The sequence below is a fragment of the Oryzias latipes genome, chromosome 13 (assembly GCF_053564925.1).
Source record: "Oryzias latipes strain Hd-rR chromosome 13, Olatipes_Hd-rR_3.1".
In the NCBI taxonomy this organism is placed as follows: domain Eukaryota; kingdom Metazoa; phylum Chordata; class Actinopteri; order Beloniformes; family Adrianichthyidae; genus Oryzias; species Oryzias latipes.
Window position 1 is genome coordinate 30,436,859 of NC_136249.1, and position 24,421 is coordinate 30,461,279.

At 39.6% G+C, this 24,421-nt stretch overlaps 1 protein-coding gene across 2 annotated transcripts in view; it reads right to left on the reverse strand.

The window, feature by feature from the left end:
• Positions 1-24,421, reverse strand: part of cntn5 (contactin 5) — a 178,861-nt gene that overhangs the window by 111,979 nt on the left and 42,461 nt on the right. For both annotated transcript variants that reach the window (XM_023961649.2, XM_023961650.2), the window contains exon 2: positions 22,032-22,150. In XM_023961649.2, the coding sequence (XP_023817417.1) occupies positions 22,032-22,086 (55 nt within the window). In that variant the 5' untranslated portion in view covers positions 22,087-22,150. The remainder of the gene's footprint in view (positions 1-22,031; positions 22,151-24,421) is intronic.

A 24,421-nucleotide genomic window follows, 5' to 3' on the forward strand; every position in this document is an offset into this window, starting at 1 on the left:
ATCTGCTGCAACCGATTTATGGACCACATTTCTGTTTTTAAATATAACTTCCGAATGAACCACTTTAATTCTGAAAGTTCTTTGGGTATGGATGTGCTACAGCCTGTTGTGTAGACTCAGTATTTCATGTCCATCCATCTATCCATCAACAGAACCCACCGAATCCCTTTCAGAGTCACGGACAACACTGAACCTATAAATGAGCAGTTCTCGGAAAGCAATGCAGACATGCTTGAGGAAAACTTGCAAGACTCCAGACTGAAAATACTCAGCTGAGATTTGAACTAGGGCCCTCTCACTGTGAGGTGAGAGTTAGGCACTACAACACTTTGCAGCTCATATTTTATGACAATTGTCTTTATTTAACATACATACAAAAATCCCAAGTGCATAAATATAATGTACAACATTGAGTCGTCTAATCAATTAAATATCTCAGAAATATGAGATGAATATGAATCTATCCTGTATGGCTGGCAGTGGTTTAAAACAGTATCAATGCTTTACATCCCCATTTGTTGTGTTATTTGTTTTGCAAAACTAGAAGTAATTGGCAATCTTTCAGAAATACTTTAATTCCCATTTGGTTTTCTTGGAATGGCAATTTGTAATATATTGTTGAAAAACTGTTGAGAGTTTTCTAAGCTCAGCTGAGTTTCTTCTAGATTAGAAAAACCCTCATTCATCTCAATAACTATTGAAAAATATATGCTCTTTAGATGCTTTGCTTTATTTTCAAAAAATTCCAGCTTGAAGCTTGTCAGCTTTGCACCAATACTAACATAGTTTAATAACATTAGTCATCTAATGTGCAGAAAATGTTTATAAACACAGATAAACAGATAATTTTGCCTAAAAAACAACATAATCATAGTTAAAAGACCACTGGGAAGACTTTTTCAATAGATCAAAAGATGATCGGAGTTCGGTTGATGATCTTTTTCTGTTGGCAATTTTTCACTAGTAGTTGCAGCCAAGTGAGGTCTAACCCTAAGGATTGCATCTCAGAAGACTGTTGCTACCAAAGCATATGAAAAACTTATGTTTGTTAATGTAAAGCAAATTTGAGGCCAGATTTCCCAGGGAATCCAGGCAAGTGTGGCCATAAGTAAACAAAAAATGTTGTATTTATTTCTTCCTTATTTATTTTTGGTCTTGATTTGCATTTACACTCAGCTCATCATCACAGATAATTAAAAAAAAAAAAAAAAAAAAACCTAGTGGCTGCTCTTGATGATGACCTCCCCAGTGATTAGCTTCTTTCCTTTGCCATGAGACGGCTAATAAGAGGGCACATGCTGTTCTTTTATGTCATCTAACTTTTGAACCGAGTACAGCGGCTTCAGAAATAAAAGGAGGAACTCTTCCGAGCTTGGCGACCCATGTGGATTCCCCACTTTGTCTAACACTCTTAATCATATGAACAAGCTGAATCGCCATCTGCAAGTAAAAAATATGAATATTTCCAAGCCCAGCGAATTATTAATTCGGTCTGAACTACTGCAATTCTTTATTGTTGAGCTGTTCCAACTTCTCTGAAAAGCTTTCAGCTGGTCCAAAATTTGGCAGGCAGAGTTTCTTAAGGAGAACTGATTAAAAGACTATCTTTTTTTTCACAGATTTCTTCCTGTAAAAATAGAGCAGAATTCAACATTCTTTGTAAATATTCCCTAAAACTTCATAGTGTCTTCTAAAATCCTTACAGTCACCAGGATTGGGGAGTGTTCCAAAACTAAAATGGGTAAGTTATTTTTACTCCTTTCTTCTTGTCATTTTGTTTTGAGTCATGTTCACACCAGGTTCTAATCACCACAGCCGTTTGTGTTTTGTTGATTACCTTAACACTAAGAACAACGGTCTCCATGTTTTCTGCATCTAACCATGTTTCAAAGCAGTCGTGGTTTTATGTCATTCTGGTTTATTTGCTCTCGTAATGTTTCCGTTTCTTGTTTAAACTTTGTAAAGGATGCTTAAGTTGCTTGGTGAAACTGTCTTACGCTGGCCTTACGTCACGCTCTAGTCGTTAGAAAAATCTACGCTCCTTACTAATTATGCAATTGCTGCACAAATGGGGTGTGCAGGTGATATGTAAGTTCACCCTAATTGTCTAATTTTCACATTTTTAACAGTCAGGCTGTAAGAAGAGAGCGCACACTTATCGCTTAAACAGCACTATCGGGGCCCTTGTGCTGTGTCCAAGGTTGGGGGACATTATAAAAGAAATAAAAAATTCGGCCCACACACCTGCAACTCCCAATTACTTACCCTTGTGTCTTGCACATGTGCTTGCTACAACCTGTCACCTACGGCATGCCTGTAGAAAAACGTGCATGAACATTCACACCCACAGGCTCACAGAGTGGTCTACGGCCATCATATTTCCTACTGGCCACCTGCGTGCCCCAATTACGTTTGCCCAGTTTTTGGCCAGCAGACAGCCTGTATCCATCCGCATGGGCAGTTGTGACTAAGGCCTAAAACATCTTCTGTTTTTTTGCATTCAGCTCCTTATCTTCATGACACCGTGACAGAATGACTTCACGTCCCAGCAGGAGACATTATTGCTGTGGTTCTCACAGCTTGCTCACTGGCAGCCCTGATATCTGCTATCAGAAACCTCTGTAGCCTAGCAGACATCAGGCTACTTTCAGATCGTCCTGCTGACCAAGATCTATCCGGTTCTGAGCTGGCTCATAGAAACTAATTTTACTGCCTGTTTCGGGAACGCCTGCAAGACACACCCTCTAGGATGCTTCTTATCCTATCTTCCACAATACTTTCAACTACCGTAACTCTTCAGTTGTCAACTGATGGTAATAAACTGTTAATTAATGTAATCCCACCTGATTGTGTAGCAAGTAGAAAAGCATCCTTATGCTGACACGCAACACTTTACAGTGGTGAATTGTTTACACAATCAACGTAAATCAGCGGATTCTGTCATGGAGAAAAGTGGCTTTGTACTGTTATGCAACACTTTACATTGGTGGTGTATTGCAAGTTAATGTCAATACACTTGCAAAGTGTAAGAAAAGTCTCTTTTCTCCACTTCAAAACCCGCTGATTCACGGAGATCACGTAAACAGACACAGAGTTGCGATACGTCAAAGAATGTGTTATATTTTGATGTCAACGGCGACATCTCTGGAGTTAAAGAGTTAAAGAGTCTTTGAAACTCCCCTCACCCAGTCCTACCCCCTGTCTGACATTTTAAGCTCCACTATTGTTTTTTAATTGCTTCTGGTCAGCATAGATGGTCACCTTTACGACAATTCCACCTTATAAAGATGGAAATTCCTACAATTTGTTCAATTAGAAGCAATTGATTTACTCCACATCTGCCTAATTCCATGCCAAATACAGAGGGGTAAGGCGGAAAATGCTTGGAATTATTGGAATGACCGATGCACTTTTTGTGTTGTGCCCTTAAAGGACCCCAGTTTTTAAATGGTTCTTTATGAAAAAAAATTTAAAAAAATAGCTACTTTCCTACTATTTAAAGTTTCGGCCTTTTAGAGTCATCTTAATAACGAAAAGCACAATTTTCCTCCACTTTCTAAATATAAACAGGAATAAAATTAGACCTTAAAAGGTAGAAGACTGTGGTACGAAGCAGTGTTTGAAAGTTTGTTGCAAAAGGCATCATCAAAAAACAAGGAGCTAAAGTCCCAGCTCTCATCAGCTGTTTCACGGCTCAGTGTTTGAATCCTCTTTTGGTTGCAGAAAAGTATCATCCCAGCTGGGAACAAACTTTTTATGTTAAACTTCAATGTGTTTGGAGACAAAAAGAAAAAGTCCACAAATTTTGTAAAAACTTTTCTCCCACATTGATCTCCAACTGTCACATGAGCTACATTCAGGTTTAAGTCAATGATCAACCGATTTCTGCGAGTCATGCCTCATTTTTCTGACAGAAATGTAAAAAAAAAAGAACAAAAGAAAATGCTTTGAATCGCTACGAAAAGACTCCCAGGTATCCAGCTGAGTGAACAAACTCTAAAGATGCTCAACATTTCTTTAGTGACAGTATTTATGCAAGGATCTGGTGTTGTGGAAAAAAAGGGCATTTGTTGTGAGACTCTTTACAAATGTGTCATATATTTTTAGTTCTTTATGCTGGACAGGGTGGCCACCCATGGCTCAAACCGTTTCACTGCTGTGGTGCACATTTGAAAGTGGATTAAGAGTCCCTACAGTGATAAACTGGCATGCAAGTAATCATTTCTCACTGCAAGGTTGACTTGAGGAAGAAATGGGTCACTGAGGACACGCGGAGGGAATCTAATTTCTTTTTTTACGGCCCAAAACGGGCATAAAATGCAAGATGTTTTAAAATTATTTTAAAAAGCAAACATAAAGAAATGTTGCAGGTTTATTTTTATCCACTCAATGGTTTATAGGTTATTATTAAAGAAAAAACAAAATCTCTTGCTTTAAGTCTCCCACACCATTGCTGAGGTATTAAAAGAAGCACAGTATTTGCACACTAAGGGGCACTTAGTAGTCTTAATATTTTCTCAAAAAACGACAGTGTGCCTCATAATCCGGAGCGCCTTATATATGAATTAAGTCTGGTTGTGTTTACAGATGTTGAAGGGATTGAGAGGTACACGGCGCTCTGTGGTGTTTGCACTGAACTGCTGCTACCCAGCACACGTACTCACAGATGGAAGAGGCTTTGGTGTTAAATGTCGACGCGGTGCGAATCCTGCAAATCTTGCTCCAGGCTTTTTCTGTCACATCTCTATTCTGATAGAAAGACGTGGTGTCATATAATTCCGTTCAGGCACAAACCGCAATTATTCATTCCTCTTTCATGATCAATTTTCAAACAGTTGGCACTTTTGAGAAGGAAAAATGACGTTACCCCTGTGTCACTACCAGATCTGAGTCCCTCATTGGTCAAAGAAGCCTGGTTTAACTTTTAACACGCCTTCAAGTGACGCGCATTATTTTGTACGTACAGCTGTTGAAACTTGCGTAGCGACATGTGAATGCTAGAGTTTGGAGGCCCAAATTGTGGGTTTTTGATAGACTTTTCATTGGAAGTGGTCACTTGAACATGCGTTGCCAATGTAAACATAGCATAATGGGGCTAACGTGTAACATGTCATGAAACAGTTTTACAATTAGTGTTCCCTTTCAGCGCAACTTTGCACGCTTTTTTTTTCTTTTAACAGCGCACTGTGCTCTGTGTCCTGATTGTTTATCTTGTCACTCAAATCTTCTTATATATGACAGTGCTTTATAAATAAAGTTTGATTGATTCTGTCTGAGTTGTGTCTCCTGTACAGAGACGTGGCCAGTTACATAAATCTTTATCGCGATCAAATCTTTGGTTTCATTCAATAATACTGAACTTATTTTTCTACAAAGGTTTGGAACTTTGAGAGTTTAAGCAAGAGAGAAAAGTGGGAAAATGTTCATGGCTGTCTGAGAAAAGTGTGAACTAAAAAATGTGCAGTGTGGGGTTTTACAACCTAAAAAGATCTGTAATCCTTCTTCGTGGATATCACCTATTGCAGGTTATTTATGGAATGTATCCCCCGCGATGAACAAGGGAACACTGTGCTGTAAATGCAATCAATAAAGTCTGACTGACTGATGAACTTATCTCTGACCCTTTTGTCTCGCTTACTGCACAGTTCAGTGCGCCCCATAGAGTAGAAAATACAGTATACAGTCCAGGAGAAACATTTCCATTCTGTATACAGTTTGGAAGTAAAAAAACCAAAACAACTTTATCCTGAATAAATAGAGCACTCCATTCTATTCGTTTGACTACTGACGCTAACAGGCACCTGCTCTTGTCAGCTGTCGCCTTCATCTGATAAAATCAATGACCTCCTGTGGATCCCAATGATCTCCATCTTTCAGAGGAGGTAAAATCAGAAACGCCTATTATTGTAGAGAGGGCTTAACCTGCTCTATTTCTGAGAGCGCTAACTCGCTAACAGTTATCATCTTATGTCTCAACATCACCTTCGTGATATCAACTAAAGCAGAAATTGCAGTTTTAGACTTGAGAAGAGAACAAAGGCAGGCTCTTGATACCCTGCTAGGGCACAGAGGCGATGTGCTTTAATGGAGGTTACATTGATATGCTGTATGGGCAAATGAAATCACTTAAAATGCAAACAAATAAACAACTCCGGTGAAGGTGAGGCCAAACAGCAGCGACATTTTCCCGCCAGACAAAGGCCGAAACAACATTGAAAACCTGTTCTGTTGACATGACAGAAGGCGGGCTCGCTTCCTGAAGCTTCACCTGGTCTGTCACACAAAAAATTAATTAGAAAAGCATACAGTAAGTAGGTGAGACGCTCATGAGAGCTCAAGTAGACAGACATGATTAGCCATAGCCTGTAAGATTAATGAAGACCTTCGCAGGGAGATTATATTGACTGAAGCTGATTATGCTTGAGACCATTTATTCAGCAGAATATCATTACAGATAGAACAATCCATACATCATATGCAACCTCACCTCACCCACCGTCACGGCACACCACTCAATAAAGCCCAATTTTCCTGATTCGTGTTGTACTAAAGGGAATAGTACGAGTGACAGTGAAAAAGCAGAGGTGTTGTAAACTGTATTGTATTAATGTGTCATGCCTCCTAATGGGAAGTGTGGGAGTCTCCGGCATGCTCTGCTTTTCTATTCTTTATTGAAAAGAGAAGATAACAATGTTTTATGTGTCTGGAAAAAAAAGTCATTAAAACATTTTTTAAAGCATTGATGTTACATGAAAAATAACAGACTTACTAGAATAACAAGCATTGGAACAAGATGTATGCAGTCATGTACAAGTAAACCAAGTTCCCTAAGCCCCAATTATTAGAAACTCAACCCCTAAAGGCCTATAACCATTTGTATCACATTTGAGAGACCCCTATCTCATTGGGATGAAAATCTTTCTTAAAAGTCCACTGTAATAGATCTGGTACGTGTTTTCTGCCCTATGGTGCACTGGTCTCCAACTCCCGACCCGTGGACCAGTACAGGTCAGTTAGTATCGGGCCACAGGGGAAAACAAGAACACAACCTGTGTTTTTTCCGTTTTATTTATTACCTGATTCTGAGGGAAGTTTTTTTTTTTTTAAACGACTGGATTCTCTCCACTACATCCGACTCATTCTCGACGCATGTCAAGTCGCTCGGTCACAAGCTGAAAATACATCCGCTACTTTCTTAAAGCGACTGCTAAACTGAATCACCCCAGCTAGCAAGGTAAACAAAAACAAACATATTGGAAATTATCTTTTTGCAGAAAAGACCCAGAGAATCTAGCCACAGGGGTTGCAAGCCAGTAACTTCTGTGCCGGTCCCAAGCCCGGATAAATAGAGAGGGTTGCGTCAGGAAGGGCATCCGGCGTAAAAATTGCCAAAATAACCATGCGAATCATCCACAACACTTTAGACATACCGGATCGGTCGAGGCCCGGGTTAACAACGACCGCCACCGATGCTGTTAACCTACAGGGTGTCGGTGGAAATTTGACTACTGTTGGTCGAAGAAAGAGGGGAGGCAGAAGGGTCCGTGGCCAGAGAGAGAAGGGAAAAGGCAGGAACATAGGTTTGAGAATAGGGACTCTTAACGTTGGCACAATGACAGGGAAAGGCAGAGAGCTGGCAGACATGATGGAGAGAAGGAAGGTAGATGTACTGTGTGTGCAGGAGACAAGGTGGAAGGGCAGCAAGGCACGTAGTATTGGAGGAGGATACAAACTGTTCTATCATGGTGTTGATAGGAAGAGAAACGGGGTAGGAGTGATTCTGAAGGGGGAGTTTGTAAACAGTGTTCTAGAGGTGAAAAGAGTCTCAGACAGGATGATGAGCCTAAAGTTAGAAATTGAAGGGGTGATGGTGAATGTAGTCAGTGGGTATGCGCCACAGGTTGGCTGTGAGTTAGAAGTGAAGGAGAGATTCTGGAGTGAGTTGGATGAGGTCATAGAGAGTTTTCCCAGAGGAGAGAGAGTTGTTATTGGAGCAGACTTTAATGGGCATGTTGGTGAGGGCAACAGAGGTGATGAGGAGGTGATGGGTAGGTTTGGTGTGAAGGAAAGGAATCTGGAGGGACAGATGGTGGTGGACTTTGCGAAGAGGATGGAAATGGCTGTAGTCAACACTTACTTCCAGAAGAGAGAGGAACATAGAGTGACATACAGAAGTGGAGGTAGGAGTACTCAGGTGGACTACATCCTATGTAGACGAGGTCATTTGAGAGAGGTTAATGACTGCAAAGTGGTGGTAGGAGAGAGTGTAGCCAGACAGCACCGCATGGTGGTGTGTAAGATGACTCTGGAGGTCAGGAAGAAGAAGAGAGGGAAAACAGAAAAGAAGACCAAGTGGTGGAAGCTACAGAATGAAGAAACTTGTGAGGAATTTAGGCAGAAGTTGAGGCAGGTCCTGGGTGGTCAGGATGAGCTTCCAGAGGACTGGGAAGCTACAGCAGAGATTATCAGGGAAACAGGTAGGAAGGTGCTAGGTGTGTCATCTGGAAAGAGGAAAGACGGTAAAGAGACTTGGTGGTGGAATGAGGAAGTACAGGAATGCGTCCAGAGGAAGAGGTTGGCTAAAAGGAAGTGGGATGTAGAAAGGACTGAGGAAGGTAGACAGGAGTACAAGGAAGCGCAGCGTAGAGTGAAGAGAGAGGTGGCAAAGGCCAAACAGAAAGCTTATGATGAGCTATATGACAGGTTAGACACAAAGGAAGGAGAGAAGGACTTGTACAGGCTAGCCAGACAGAGAGACAGAGATGGGAAGGACGTGCAACAGATAAGGGTGATTAAGGACAGAGATGGAAAGGTGCTAACAACCCAGGAGAGTGTACAGAAAAGATGGAAGGAGTATTTTGAGGAGCTGATGAACGAGGAAAATGACAGGGAAAGAAGGGAGGAAGATGTGGTTGTTGTGGAGCAGGAAGTAGCAGAGATTGGAAAGGATGAGGTTAGGAAGGCTCTGAAAAGGATGAAGAGCGGAAAGGCCGTTGGTCCTGATGACCTACCTGTGGAGGTATGGAAGTGCCTAGGAGAGACAGCAGTGGAATTTCTAACAAGGTTGTTCAATAGGATTTTAGAGAGTGAGAAGATGCCTGAGGAATGGAGGAGAAGCGTTCTGGTCCCGATCTTTAAGAACAAGGGTGACACGCAGAACTGCAGCAACTATAGAGGAATAAAGTTGATGAACCACACAATGAAGCTGTGGGAAAGAGTAGTGGAAGCCAGGCTTAAGAAGAAGGTGGAGATTTGTGAGCAGCAGTATGGTTTCATGCCCCATAAGAGCACCACTGATGCCATTTTTGCTTTGAGAATGTTGATGGAAAAGTACAGAGAAGGTCAGAAGGAGCTGCATTGTGTGTTCGTAGATTTAGAGAAGGCGTATGACAGGGTGCCGAGGGAGGAGCTGTGGTACTGTATGAGGTCGTCTGGAGTGGCAGAGAAGTATGTCAGAGTAGTTCAGGACATGTATGAGAGAAGTATGACGGTGGTGAGATGTGCTGTAGGTCAGACAGAGGAGTTCAAGGTGGAGGTGGGACTACACCAAGGATCAGCTTTGAGTCCTTTTTTGTTTGCTATGCTGATGGACAGGCTGACAGACGAGGTAAGACAGGAATCTCCCTGGACAATGATGTTTGCGGATGACATTGTAATTTGCAGTGAGAGTAGAGAGCAGGTGGAGGAACAGCTAGAGAGGTGGAGGTTTGCTCTGGAAAGAAGAGGTATGAAGGTCAGTCGTAGTAAGACAGAATACATGTGTCTGAACGAGAGGGATCAAGGTAGAAGCGTTAGGTTACAGGGGGCTGAGGTGAAGAAGGTGCAGGAGTTTAAGTACTTGGGGTCAACAGTTCAGTGTGATGGGGATTGTGGAAAAGAGGTGAAGAGGCGAGTGCAGGCAGGTTGGAGCGGTTGGAGGAAAGTGTCAGGAGTGTTGTGTGACAGAAGAGTGTCAGCAAGACTCAAAGGAAAGGTGTACAAGACAGTGGTGAGACCAGCTCTGCTCTATGGGTTAGAGACGGTAGCAGTGAGACAGAGACAAGAGGCTGAGATGGAGGTAGCGGAGATGAAGATGTTGAGGTTCTCCTTAGGAGTGACCAGGTTAGACAGGATAAGGAACGAGTACATCAGAGGGACGGCTCATGTTGCCTGTGTTAGCGACAAAGTCAGAGAAGCCAGACTGAGATGGTTTGGACATGTTCAGAGGAGGGATAGTGGATATATTGGTAGAAGGATGTTGGAGATGGAGCTGCCTGGCAGGAGGGCAAGAGGACGGCCAAAGAGGAGATACATGGATGTCTTAACAGAGGACATGAAGTTGGCTAACGTTAGGGTAGAAGATGTTCATGATAGAGTGAGGTGGAAAAGGATGATTCGCTGTGGCGACCCCTGATGGGAAAAGCCGAAAGAGAAAGAAGAAGCAGAAAAGACCCAGAGAGGAAACGGAAGGAGAGCCTTCAACTTCAACTTAAAAGAAAACAGCATTTAACAGGCAAAATCTGACAGTCTTTATTCCAAAAGTGGTTTTATTGTGACAGTTGTTCCCACAACATAAAGGTAATAATCAGCGATTGGCTGTCTAATGTTACGAGGATGCTGCTAATAAAGTTTATCATGTGGTGGATTCACACTTGTTATCATAAATAGAAGTTGGACCTTTTTTACTAATTTATTTTTTATTCCATCACACTTTAACAAGAGGCTAGAGTCGGCATCTAATTAACTTACCTCACACTTTGAGAGTCAATGATTAATGGAAATCTTTATCACATTTTAACGGTTCCCACATAGGAACTAGTGTGCAGATAAAGTTTAAAGCAGTTGTATGTATTTTACCGGGGATGAAGATGAACGTTCCCCTCAAAAGTTAAGGGAGCATGAGGGTTAAAAAATAATTATAAAAAAATCTGACTGAAACTTTAGCCTCATACAGGCTGGTTCATAATAATTTTGTCTGATATTAAACCGGTCCGTGGCCTGAAAAATGTTGGGCAACACTACTGTAGTGGATTATCATTCCACTCAAGGCTTTTCCTGATCATTTCAATATGGCTGCCTCCATGAAATCTTAAAAACACTTTTGGTGAGAAAAATATTTTATCTTTTCTTATTCATTTTTAAATGACTACTTGCTGTATTGAAAGGATGCAAATTTTGCTGATAATTAATTAGTTATAATACATTTACACCATGTTAAAATTGTGTGGATCAAATTGATACAGTGGGTTAAAATATGCTTTTTCTCGAGGACTCATGTCAATATTTTTACATCTTACATTTACATAATTGTGACCAAAAAACAAACAAATCATCCAAAGGATCTTTATATGATATTTATATCTCATAAAAAAGACATCTTAATTCAAAAAATAATTGATGTAGTGGGCTTCAAATAGTTAAATGCTGAATTATCACGCTGCCACTAATTAACGGGAAGCTGAAATCCCAAAAGGTTCTTAAAAAATGTCTCCTTTTAAACTTTTCTTCAAAACTTTTCCTAATTATCAATCTATTCTTTCTTATTTGGAATTTCTTCATAAAAACAGAGCCTCTATGATTGCTTTACATGATACGTCTGCATATTTTTGTGCATATTTGTGGGAAAATATTTTTTTGGGAAAGACAGCTGGGATCTCCCTTAGAAAGGCTCCGAAACTCAGTCATCCGGAAGGGGCTGGGATTAGAGCTGCTACTCCCTCAAATCATATGGAGCTGGTTGAGGTGGTTTGGACTTTTGGCAAGAATGCCTCTTCTTCATGGTGAGGAGTTATGGCCATAACCAACTGGAAGAACACCCAGACACGATCCTGGACACGCTGGAAAGATTATATCTGTTGGCTGGCCTGGGAATATTTTGTTATTTTCCCAAAGGAGCTGGAAAGGATGAACAAAGGGGGGTCTGGGCATCTCTGCCCTTACCTGAAGCTTATAAAGAATGAATGAATCATTGATTAATATTAACTGACTGAAAAATAAACAGAGCTCACACTTGAATATCTTCACTGAATTGTTTTGTACTAAAACAAAAATGTAAATGTGTTTTTTAAGGACGCTTGAAAAGCTTTCAACATGTTCAAAACAAAAATGTGAAAATGTTTATGGTCAATGTTGAGGAAGGTTTTTGTATTTTCACAGTTACGGTTTTATTTATTTATCCTGCTGATTCAGTTTTAAGTGTCTTTCTGTTTGACATTTTTTAGCGTGTTGTTGTTGTTATAACAATATTTCTGTTGACCTTTCTTTATGCAGGGCACTACGGTCACACAGAATTCTATGGAAATCAGAAATTCTTCTCTAATGTCAAACAAGAAAAACATTCATAAGAAAAAAAACAACGAAAAAATGTGAAGAATTTTTCTTTAAAGAAAGTGGTTTCAATGCTTCTGAGTGCAGATCTAGATCTAAAAATAGTCTTAAAAAATCTTAGCTGGGTGGAGCTGTATGGGATAAAGTGGAGATAAAATTCCACTTTCAGCCCGATATTTATCAGATAGCCAGAAGCTCTGGGTCACGAAAATCAGTCTATACGGATAATCAGTACCCAAATCAAGTATGAGTGCGAATATGCTATTATGTACACGGACAGCGCAAACAAAGACAAAGTATAAATAAGAACAAAAAATAGCAACAGAGATAAAGACATGTACAGCATTTAGGCCAGTGTAGAAGTTTTCATGTTGTGGTTTAACACTCTGTGACTGGTCAAACATTTATCAGAGGGGGAAGATGCTTAATTTAGAAATGTTGGTCTAAGATTTCATTAAAAAAGACTTCAGATTTCTCTGTCTTAACACTTATTTCACACTTAAGTAACACGTAAATAACACTTAAATTGCTATTTAACAAGACTTAAGTAACACTTAAATGACATTTAAGTGACCCTTAAATAGGGGCTGCATGGTGGTGCAGTGGTTAGTGCGCTATCCTCACAGAGGCAAAGAAGGCCCCCGGGGACCTTTTATGTGTGGAGTTTGCAGGTCCTCCTTTTGCATGCATGGGTTTTCTCCGGCTTCGTCCCACAGTCCAAAAACATGCTTGACAGGTAAATTAATGACTCTACAATGTCTCTAGGTGTAAATGTGTGTGTGTGCATGGGTGTGAGATTGTGGCCCTGCAACAGACTGGTGACCTTTGGCGGGTGTACCCCGCCTTCACTCAACAGTGGCTGTTTTAGGCTGCGGCAGCGCCATGACCCCGTAAGGGATCACACGGATTTAGAAGATGGATGGATGGATTAAATAGAACTTAAATCACAATTACAATATGGTCCTTGCAGTCTATGACTGCTGCGGGCCATAATTAAGTGACAATTACTTAAGTAACACTCAAATAACTCACAAACATGAGCGATCTTAGGGGGAAAAAAATTAAATCCCTATATAAAAAGATTCATATCTTAATAAAGCACCAGGTTTTGACTTTTTTTTCCCTTCTGCTGGATTTAATTCTTCATCCTTTTATGGTTTCACCAAAAAACAGATTTTTCATAAACATTTCATCTGCTAGAGCCTTCTGTTGGTCGTTGCTTGTCACTGACTTCTCTTCCAAGAGCGGCAGACGGGGAATGCAAAACCCTTGATGGGTTTTCAGGTGACTTTTTAATCACTACCCTACTCAATATTTTAACATTTGACTTTTTCATGTGTACAGTTGCAGCAAAAATATTCATTGCATGGTCCTGCTCTGTGTAGTGCATACAAATACTTGCAGCCATATTTCTGGAGTGTGACTCTTTTGCCCTTGATGAAAATGACTTCATGCATTAGTTATACAGCACCACGCTTCCATATTCACCCGCAAGCCACTTTTAAGATTTAGATTCCTTAGATTTAGGCAAAGAACAGCTGAATTACCCTTCCAGACTTGACACTCCAACATTTTATTTCAATCAGCGGCTCACTGAGGGGGGAGAGGGAAAATGGTTACAGACGTCCCGGCAATCCACTTTGGAACATGAGAGAAATCTAATAGTGCTGCCCTTCTGTGCCCATGTGTGATTTAAATATCTATGGAATGATAAGGGTTCAACAAGAGGAGGCAGCTGCAAAAGGGAAGCCGGCAGAATATGGGGCGAACTGCCTTCAAAGTTTTAGAGAACTAGAAACACCTTATAATCCATTTTAAACTACTGTCATGTCAAATGTACTGAAATAGACAAAGACAGTGTCATATCAGTGGAGATTGCTGCTCCAGCCTCCTGCTGCTGATAATATTGAAAATCTGTCTGAAGAGTGTCTCTTGTAGTGAAATATGACATGCTACTGAAAGCTGTAAGGGATAAAAGCAAACTTACTTCCACGCATTGTTCACGCAGGGAAATGAAAAGCAGCACTCCATCCAAAAGTGGGGGACCATTTGTGTGAAATGAATGCCCCACCCCCCCCCCCCCCCCCAAAAAAAAACAAACCTGCCTATCCATGCTCATCTACGGCCATTAAACAAACCTAGTTTTCCCAGCAGCCACCTTGACTCAAACAGAGCAGATATGCTCAGACACCCCTCTGAGAGAAAACTCACTTCATTTCAAATCTTATTGTTAAGGTCACTGCAGGAGTCATACGTTCCGCTCTATTTTTCCAAGTCACCACGAGAAGCCAAAAAGCAAACAAGACTCCAGAGATATCTGAACTCCTCTTTTTCAGGTAATAACTTAACCCCAACTGGAGTGAGCAATCTGCTTTTTTTTCTAGCCAAGAACCCCGATTTCACACTAAGCTGCGAGGCGCGGCAGAACAAGATGGACTACTCGATTGGATGAAGCCAACTGGCACACATTACCTGCAGAAAGAGCCAGCCAAAGCCCACCAGGCTGGTCAACAACACCTGCTTTTCCAATCACTATTCAATCAAAAGTATGAAAAACACATTAGAATCTGTGTTTCATTTAATAACATACAGGTCTTGTGGATTATATGACATTTTGTTTGCATTAATTTAGTTTGTAAAACCCATGTTGATAATCCCGCTTTATTGTTTTAAATTCCTGTTATGCTCAGCCCTGTTGTCTCAGTAACTGTTTGCGTACACATTTTTAAAAAAATAGGGGGATAATGTTTAGTTTGCAAATGCATTTGTATCCTCCCTGTAATTTTAGTTTGTCCAAGTTATTTTCCTGCTTGTAGCTTTTTAAACACAAATAAATGAAACTTGTTTTGTCATAGCTGAATATCGGAAAGCTCTGACTGGAAAATATACCAATCCACATCAAAATGTCATCCTATTTATTCTATTAGAAATAAATACGTATCAAAACACAGTTCATGAAGACAATATTTATCCTGATTTTGGTGGAAAAGCATGTTGACTTTTATGAGCGCAGTTTTCCTCTTGGTTTGCTTCAGCTTACTTTTAAATGCCTAAATGGGTTCTATTTTGGATATAAAAATATCCATCCCTCCATCCATCCCTCCATCCCTCCATCCATCCCTGTCCATCCATCCCTCCATCCCTCCATCCATCCCTGTCCATCCATCCATCCATCCATCCCTCCATCCCTCCATCCCTCCATCCATCCATCCATCCATCCATCCATCCATCCATCCATCCATCCCTCCATCCATCCCTCCATCCCTGTCCATCCATCCATCCATCCATCCCTCCATCCCTCCATCCCTCCATCCCTCCATCCATCCATCCATCCATCCATCCCTCCATCCATCCCTCCATCCCTCCCTCCATCCCTCCATCCATCCATCCATCCATCCCTCCATCCATCCATCCATCCATCCCTCCATCCCTCCATCCATCCATCCATCCATCCATCCATCCCTCCATCCATCCATTCATCCATCCATCCATCCATCCATCCATCCATCCATCGTCAGAACCCGCTGAATCCCTGTCGGGGTCTAGAGCTCTCAGTTTTGGGTGATGGGACGGGGGGTAGGGTTTCTCCGAGGCAGCAGTTCTGCCCACAAAATTCTGATGAACTGCTGCCACTTTGCAGATACTGTTTTTTGCCAAAAAACGGTGTGAGGATAATTGTAAGACCACTGGGAACGCTTAGAAAATAAATCAAAATATGATTGAATTGATAAGGTTTCTATATTTCTATTGCTGTGTACTTCTTATTTTTCTTTGAAAATCCTAGTGTGTTCAGGTTTTTCACAAGATATTTTGATGTGCGTATAACAGAACTGGTTCACGTTAAATGGGCCTGTATTTTTTTATTTCACAATGGACACAATGTGAAAAACCATTTGTGTTGCCAGCCTGAACTCTAAGACCGATTTTTGTAAACACAGAGAATCTCAAAATTGGTCAGAATCAGTGAAACCTGCAACACAGATTTGTTTTCCCTTTATTCTGATGTAGTTTAGCTATTAGTACATTGAAACCAAAACAAAGCATAAAAACTTAGAATGCCACTTTAATTTAGTGAATGCATGGTAATATCTGGGATATAACCTTTTTTGATTTTTCCTGGTTTTCAGACTTTTTTTATTTTTTCTAAAAGCATTTTTCAGACAATAAAACATCAAAGTGGTGCATGGTCCTGAACCTTTGCTATCTTTTTAGCTGATGTCTAATGAATTTTAGAAGCGCTGACACAGAAGTTCAGTTAGAAATTTGAAAACTCACCAACGCTCTGGGAGAAAAACAATATGATTTCCCACAGAGGACCTCTGTGAACCAAAACCACTTTTTACGTTTCTTTTATTCATGTTCACAACAACGAGCTGCTACATCAGTCACGGCTTTCCTGCGGAAACCACTAAAAAAGTTGAGAAACTAATTAAAGATAAAGCACTCCTGAGAGTTATTTTTTTTTTAAACAGAGTCTCGTTCTGAAAAGACTGTGGATAGTTTATAATTTTAAATGCTCCTCTTTTCTCCCTTTGAATGTGCCGTATCCTTTGAGAACACATCAGACTGAATGGTTTCAACTAATGAGAGCTAATGTGACAAGTTATCTGGAATGTCTTCGTGCCGCGCTCTTTAAAAGCACGTAGCGGAGCTTTCTTTCTTTTCATGTAATTCTTGTCCGTTTCCCATCCTGCTTTGTGTGCTTACTGCCGACATCAAGTTTTTAATTATCTCCTTCCCACAGATGTGGGGATGCTTATTAAAAAGAGGTTAACCGACTGATAAAGACATCATCTTTTGTTTTCAAGAATACCCTAGAAGACTTTAAAAATAAAATAGTTGGTAAAATGATGAGAAAAGATAATTGTCTCCTTCTTTAATTTACAGTTTATTTGTGGAATGTTTTTGCTCTATTTTCTTCCTATCAACTAAACATTAGATATCTGCTGTATGTAGAGGTCATGTCTACTTTGCAACCGTTTCAACGACCCCACAAGGTGATTTTACTAAGGTCATACAAACATTTCAGGTAAGTGGAGTCCTGTTTCTTTAAGTTATTTATGAATCCAATTAATGACTTTAAATAAAAGTTGTTTTTATTAATTATTTTTGCACCAAGTTAATGATATTTTGATATTGTACATGTTGATGTTTTTCCTCTTACAGTTTATTGAATTAAATAGTTTTAGGGCTGTGAAAACTGATGGTTATGATCAGTATGGACTCATGCCTCAACCAGTAATTACCAGCCTTAAAATATCCACTGCAGATACTTTACCTCACCAACAGTTTTCAACTACGTTGAAATGATATTTAGGAGCTAAAACAATTAAGAAAACTTGGTGGGCATTCTATTGGTGTCCTTCAATGGTTTTAACTATGGCTTAGTTAAAATAAATATTTAATTAAGCAGCATTAGCAACTTCAGACGGAGCTGGGTGTGCGAAAGTTGGATCGCTGCCATTTTATTGGATCGAACTTTCATTTCCAATTCAGAAGGCACATGAGCCGGCCTGGGCCTCAGTGAACGCTGTGGTGGGCTTGAGTAGACTCCTAACGCGGACAGAAAGACATCGCGCTTGCATGAACTCCATGAGTAAATTCAAGCTCCATACAGAACGTAATAAAGAAAAACTGCAACAAAAGTACCGAAAGTATGGATGTCATAACGCTAGTAGCAATACTTCAGCCTGGTATCGATACTTGGATCAATCCGCCCACCCCTATCGCTGAGTGTAGTTAAACATGACATTTGTCTCAGACGATGTCCGATTTGAAGAGACATACTTCACAGTGAGGATCATTATTCACTGACGGCATTTTTTTTTTTTAACATAGCTTGTATTATTTTTGTCTATTTATTTTTGTTGGCCCCTGAGCTACCGTCACATCCTTGGTTGATCGCAATCGACATAATGAGCACCTCTGGTTTACACGATCAAGGTAAGTCAGCTGAATTTGATGCAGAAAAAAGTGGCTTGGTGGACTGCGTAGACACTTTGCAACTTTAACGTTTTGGATATCCGTGCAAGGCTCCTAAATCTGCTGAATTTACGTTAATGGCATAAATGGTTAGAGTTACGTTAGTTGAAAGATTGTCAACCCAGCAGCTAAAGCTCAGGTGTCAAAGGCCTTTCCTCATCTTTTTATGTGCCTGTTTTTTATTTGTACAGTATCAGGTGTCTGCAGAAAATCTGTTTTCATATTGTTTGACAGCAATGAATCCAAAAAAAACACTTAAAAGTCTTGGCGATGCGCCTCTAATGAAGAAAAGGTTTGATTATGAACATCCACAAACCCAAGTCATGATCATCGGGTTAAATGAACTTCAGAGTTTTTCTCTCACACTTCCTTGCATCCCATGAATCACTTAGAAGATCTCCAGAGAGGAACTCATTACGCTTTGCAGACGGTTTCAATTGTTCATGATTAAATGACAACAATCCTTCATGAGCTTTAGAAAACAAAAGCATATATCTGCTGCTCAGTTCTGAACCAACAATAACAAGGAGCTTGTTAGACCTAACCCTCTGAATAAAAGTAATCACTTTTTTTGGGGGCAAAATAGTAGTTTTCTGAAGTTTTATTTTCCTAAATAAAAGGGGGAACTTTTCATTTTGCCACAACAAAAGTCCTATGCTGCATTGTTCTTACACAGCTTATTAAAATGGCCAATTCGAAGTGTTAAGAAACCGCACTTTGATTTTTCTTTCCGCTCCGTGTACCGCTCATTTTCCTTCTCCCTCTGTTTTGTCCCCACATGTGTCAGCATCCCTTCATGTTGATGCAGCCTAACAGGCTGACTACAAGGAAGAAGGGCTGACCCAAATAGACTTTTATCAGAAATTACTCATTACTTGTTTTGTTCGTTGTGAGACGGTGTTTTATTTTTTATTTTTTTGACAATAAACACCACAGAGACTGCTCATCCTCTTCCCCAGTAGAAAGATTGGAAAGTATAGCTTCCTGATTTAACATGAAACAATTTGTTAGCTCTTCATTTTACTCCTTTCCCTTATTTGTTGTTGCTTCTGTGATGCATTCTGCCCTTGTTTTGCAGTGCACTGAAATCTATTACAACCCAGTGTGAGGAAGGGAATCTGTGTCATCTAAAGGAGATATTCTGTAAGCATAAATGTTATATATGTTATGAGCATAAATAATAGTTTCAGGGTTTTTTTGTGGGGCAACAACAACAAAAAAGAAATTATTTCAAGTTATTCCCTAATTTTGTCTATACTGTATTTTGGAGGTAGGAATCTTTTGTTCAGGTCTCTTTAGTTCCCTTTTTTCCAAGAATAGTTACAGGTCACACAACAGTTCTTTTCCTTTAACAGTTTAGTTGAACAAGCAGACAAGTCAGATGTGTCTGGATCCAAGAATCAAAGCTTAGAGTGAGCCACTGAGTGCGTGAACCTCGGCAACACGCATTGATGCAAATTCAGTTCTATGTACAAAACCCTCAGCAATCGAACACGCACTGAAAGTTAAACCAGTTGAACTTTGACAAATCAGGGCCTCGGATTTGGTAAGTATGTATGGGTTCATTCGCAGAAGTGCAAACTATTGAAAATTGGTCATGCTGGCGGTCCTGCTGTCCCTGGCCTGGGTGGTGGATGTGATCGCTCAGGGGCCGGTTGTTCTCTATCTGCTACTGTGTTGGGGGGGGTTCTAGCTGCTGCTGCTGCTGCAGCGGAGGTCTTGATGTGGGGATGACTGGGCACTCTCCCTCCTTTTTTTTATATTCCATCATCCTTTCTCACTCGAGCACAGGTGTTAGCTCACCTTTGCACAAATACTTTGCGTGATCGAATTAAATACATATTTCACACTAGTTGGTTTGAATGCATGAGCATGTGTGTGTGAACATTATTTGTATTGTGTACATGTTGACATGTGAACATTTTTGGAGCCAACAGGTATGTTTGTGGCATTTGGGTGTGTGTGTGGAGAGGCCCCGCCCCTATAGACTTGTATAACCATCCAGAAACTTGTTGCTTTATGCTACTTCATGGTTTTACCGCCCCCCCCCCCCTTCTATAATTACCCCCCTACTACCCCCCCCTTTTCTCTAACATCCCTCTCTCTTCTTCGCTTCTTCCCTTTTCCGTCCGGTTCAAAACAAAAGATTTTCAATTATGATTAAAATGAATAAAGTTTGGCCTCGTTTGCAAAAGGGGTTTATTCAGACATACCTCTGGTTTGTCAAAAGATTCATAACCCCTGTTGTTAAAGTAAAATATGTCCAACACAAGAGGCTTTCATCTGTTTTCCCAGCTGTTGGACAGGACAAGTAAAAAAAAAAAAAAAAAAGAAAAAAAGAAGAAAAAAGGAAAATTTTTCATGACAGATAACTTGGTAATTGTGGTATGTGCCACACCAGGTCTTCCATCTATACGAATAGAGGTGTGAAAGAAAAACCCTGGAGCAAGATTTGCACCACTACAACATTTCGCACCAGGGACCTCGGCAACGGAATGTGCCTTGTGTGCCGGCTTTCTGGGCCTGGGCCCTGTTCTGTTTTAAAATGTATGTGTTCATTTTTAATCAGAATGAAAGGATGTTTTTGTCCAGATTCCATGTGTTTTCTTTCTCTTGTGAGGTGGATAACTAAAACACTCTACACACCTGCAAAAAAAACCAAAACATTAAATTGCAACCAAAAAAGTTTGAAACAGAGTTAAGTCAAAAGTGTAGATTCCCTTAAACACTTAACCCTTGTGCTATCTTGTGGGGTCCAGATGACCCGATCCTTACATTGACGTGTTATTCCTACCATAACAAAGGTGGATAAAGGTGAAGAGGGTTTAATGTAATCCATGGAGACCAGTGAAGATCACATATCATTGAAGAAAAAAGGTTCAGCGCACTGTTTTGTGGGGTCCAGATGACCCAACTCCCAATGTTAGAGTGCCTTGGACAGTACAAGGGTTACCAGATTAGACATGCCCCCTTCCCAACAGACAATGTAAGACTATTGCAAATTAACTTTTGTTGCATATTATTTTAGGTTATTAAAGTTTTTATATGCTTTTAGGCCCAAAATGACTTATTTTTCTGAATATTAAAGCTTCAGATCCATAAACAAAAATTATCCTCCTGCAGGCCTCTTTTCACCTTTTTTTAAAAAAGTGCAAAAATCTGTCAACTCTGATCTAGGCACTGTTTGGAAAGAAAAGTTCAGGTATATCATTAAAACTTTAAAAATTCTTTCGGTGTACCGTCTTTCTTTGTAAATATGTATAGTGTGAAAAATGTTTTCAGTCAAATCATTTTCAAATATTAAGTTAAATATATTTAATAAACATTGGAAAATATAGAAATTACAAATCAAATATCTTTAGTAAAATGTAGTTTTGTGTTCAAAATAATTTTCAAGTGACTTTTTAGTTGTTTTTTTAAATTAATTAACCAATTAGTTAGTCATTTAAAGATATGACGGGTTAAAATGACTGTTTATTGACAAATTTAAGCTAGAGTCATTCCAGACAGGTACAATTCATATAAATAACAGAAGAAAAAATAATGAGGGAAACTGAATGACATAAAATGTAATCGTTCCACCTAAATCTCAACCAAAAAACATGATTTATATTTGAAATTAATATTTATATATTAATATTAAATTAATATTTCAGATTATTTATCTTAGGTATATGGTAAATGCCAATGCTGAAGATTATTCACAGCATTCATATCCAACAATCATCCTTTTAGTTCCTTACCTGAAAGGCCACTGATGACAGACAGGATGAGAAATGGTTTCCATGGTGACCCCATACTTGTTGAAAAGGGTCCCTTTTGCAGAATTCTCAGCAGGTCACCTCCTTCATTAAAGCTGCTCCTGTAAACAAGATTGAGAGGAAAATGAACCGGGGTGAGGATGTACCAACATCCATCTGCGAGAAAACACTGTGGAAGCTGTTAATCCAAACCACTCTGCAAGTTCCCGCATGCATGCAGGCGGGCGGGCATGCGAGCACGCATGCAAGCGGACTCTTCATCCACTGACATGTTCACACATCAAGATCCAAACCCACAGGAGAGTCACAGATAACAAAACTGCTCCCACTTCACAGCTTTCTTGAAAATTATACAATGAGTTTCACTCCACTACCTCTTCATGGATTCTGTGCTCATGCTTTATGATTTTATTCTGAGACTTCCCCACTCCTCATTTCCAGAATGTATTTTTGGTAATAAAAAAATCATACATGCTTCAGGAAATCAGGCACTCAAACGATTGAAACTTCACATTCATGTGTGAGCAGACATGTAATGATCTGCTGCAGCTGTGCATTAAAAAACAAAACACAAACTAAGTCAATTGCACCATTTCAATGGCACTTGATATTTCAATCACTTTTGACGTTTTGCAGGAAAGTTTAAAGTATTTTTACCTCCATACAAGGACTCTCTGATCACACCCTCACAAGCAACATTGGAAAACACAATTGAACCTTAAATCTATGGATTTTTGAATTATGTTTGTTTATATTTTCTCTCTTTTTTTATCTCACGTTTGTATCTCTTGCACAAATACTCTATATATTAATATTATGAACCATTTCTTCATTGTTTCCGTACTGCTGATGGTGAGCTTCACCCTTTACACTTTAAAAACTCTTCAATTACATTTTTTGGGTTATTGATGATGGGGTGCAGTATATTTTTCGGTGACCTTTTAGAGCCAAAAAGTTGTAGTGGTTGCTCTTTAACTCAATTTCTGCTATTTCACCTGAGTTTTTTTTTCTTCCTAATTTTAAACAACTTACAATAAGTTACCGTAGTCCCATATTTAACCCATGTGCTATGCGCGGCACGTTAAGTTGGGAGTGGGATCATCTGGACCCCACAAGACAGTGCGCTGAACCTTCTTTTTTTTCAATGATTCTTGATCTTCACTGGTGTCCATGGATTACATGAAATTCTCTCCACCTTTATCCACCTTTGTCATGGTAGGGAGAACACGTCAATGTAAGGGTGGGGTCATTTGGACCCCATAAGATAGCACAAGGGTTAAAAGTGTTGGGCAATACCACCCTGTTAAGATCCAATTCGATAGCTATTACTTTTTACATAGAATATTTGATACCAATTACCAAAACAGATTACTGGTTATTTGTTTTGTCTAATAAATTGTGACAGCTGTCTGTTTCTCAATAAATTTTTCAAGAAATTTTGGTTTCTTGGAGCCAGCGAGTACCTACTGAATAAGGGGTGAGGGGGTAACTCAGTCCAGTTTTCATACAGCTAATGGTCAAAACAGCATGTGACATCAGTGCATCACTGATTATCTGTTCTATATATATATATATATATATATATATATATATATATATATATATATATATATATATATATATATATATATATATATATATATATATATATATATATATATATATATATATATATATATATATATATATATATATATATATATATATATATATATATATATCTTTGTCCATGCATTCAGTCTTTACCATGAGGACACATTGTTTATACAGTCTGGAATTTGAAACTCAATAAATAAGCACATGAGCTCCACCTAATGAGCTACAGCCCCTCCCCCCTTCTACCAGATTCAATTTCATTTGTGTGTGATAGTGGGTAAACGGATGTGATTGTGTGCAGTTTTTCCCTGTTTTCTTTTAAACAAATCGCTTTGTATGTGCATGTATTAAGAGTGTAATGCATGGATTAATTCATGGATTTGATGATGTGGGATGTGGGATTTCGGCTTGACCTCATGTGCGGTGATCATTTTCTGAGGCAGTGAGTCGTCCTTCATAAACAATCCATTTTTCTCTCAGGCCAGCTACATCCCAAGGAGATCAGAAAGTAAAAACAAGTTTTTGGGACCAAACACTTGCAACAGTGTGTCTCCTAAGCCTTCACAGCGAGGCTCCTGCTCAGTGATTCACTTGATTCCACTCATGACAGATGGGGATCAACAGGCGCTTTGTCCAAATATCTAGGATTGCTTTCCCTGGTCCAAACTTTCAGGATTGACATTTTGTTTTAATAAAATACAAAAACGTTTTAATTTAGTTTTGCTTTAGATGTTCATCCACTGCCACTTTACTTCCATTTGGCTAAATACTGCTGA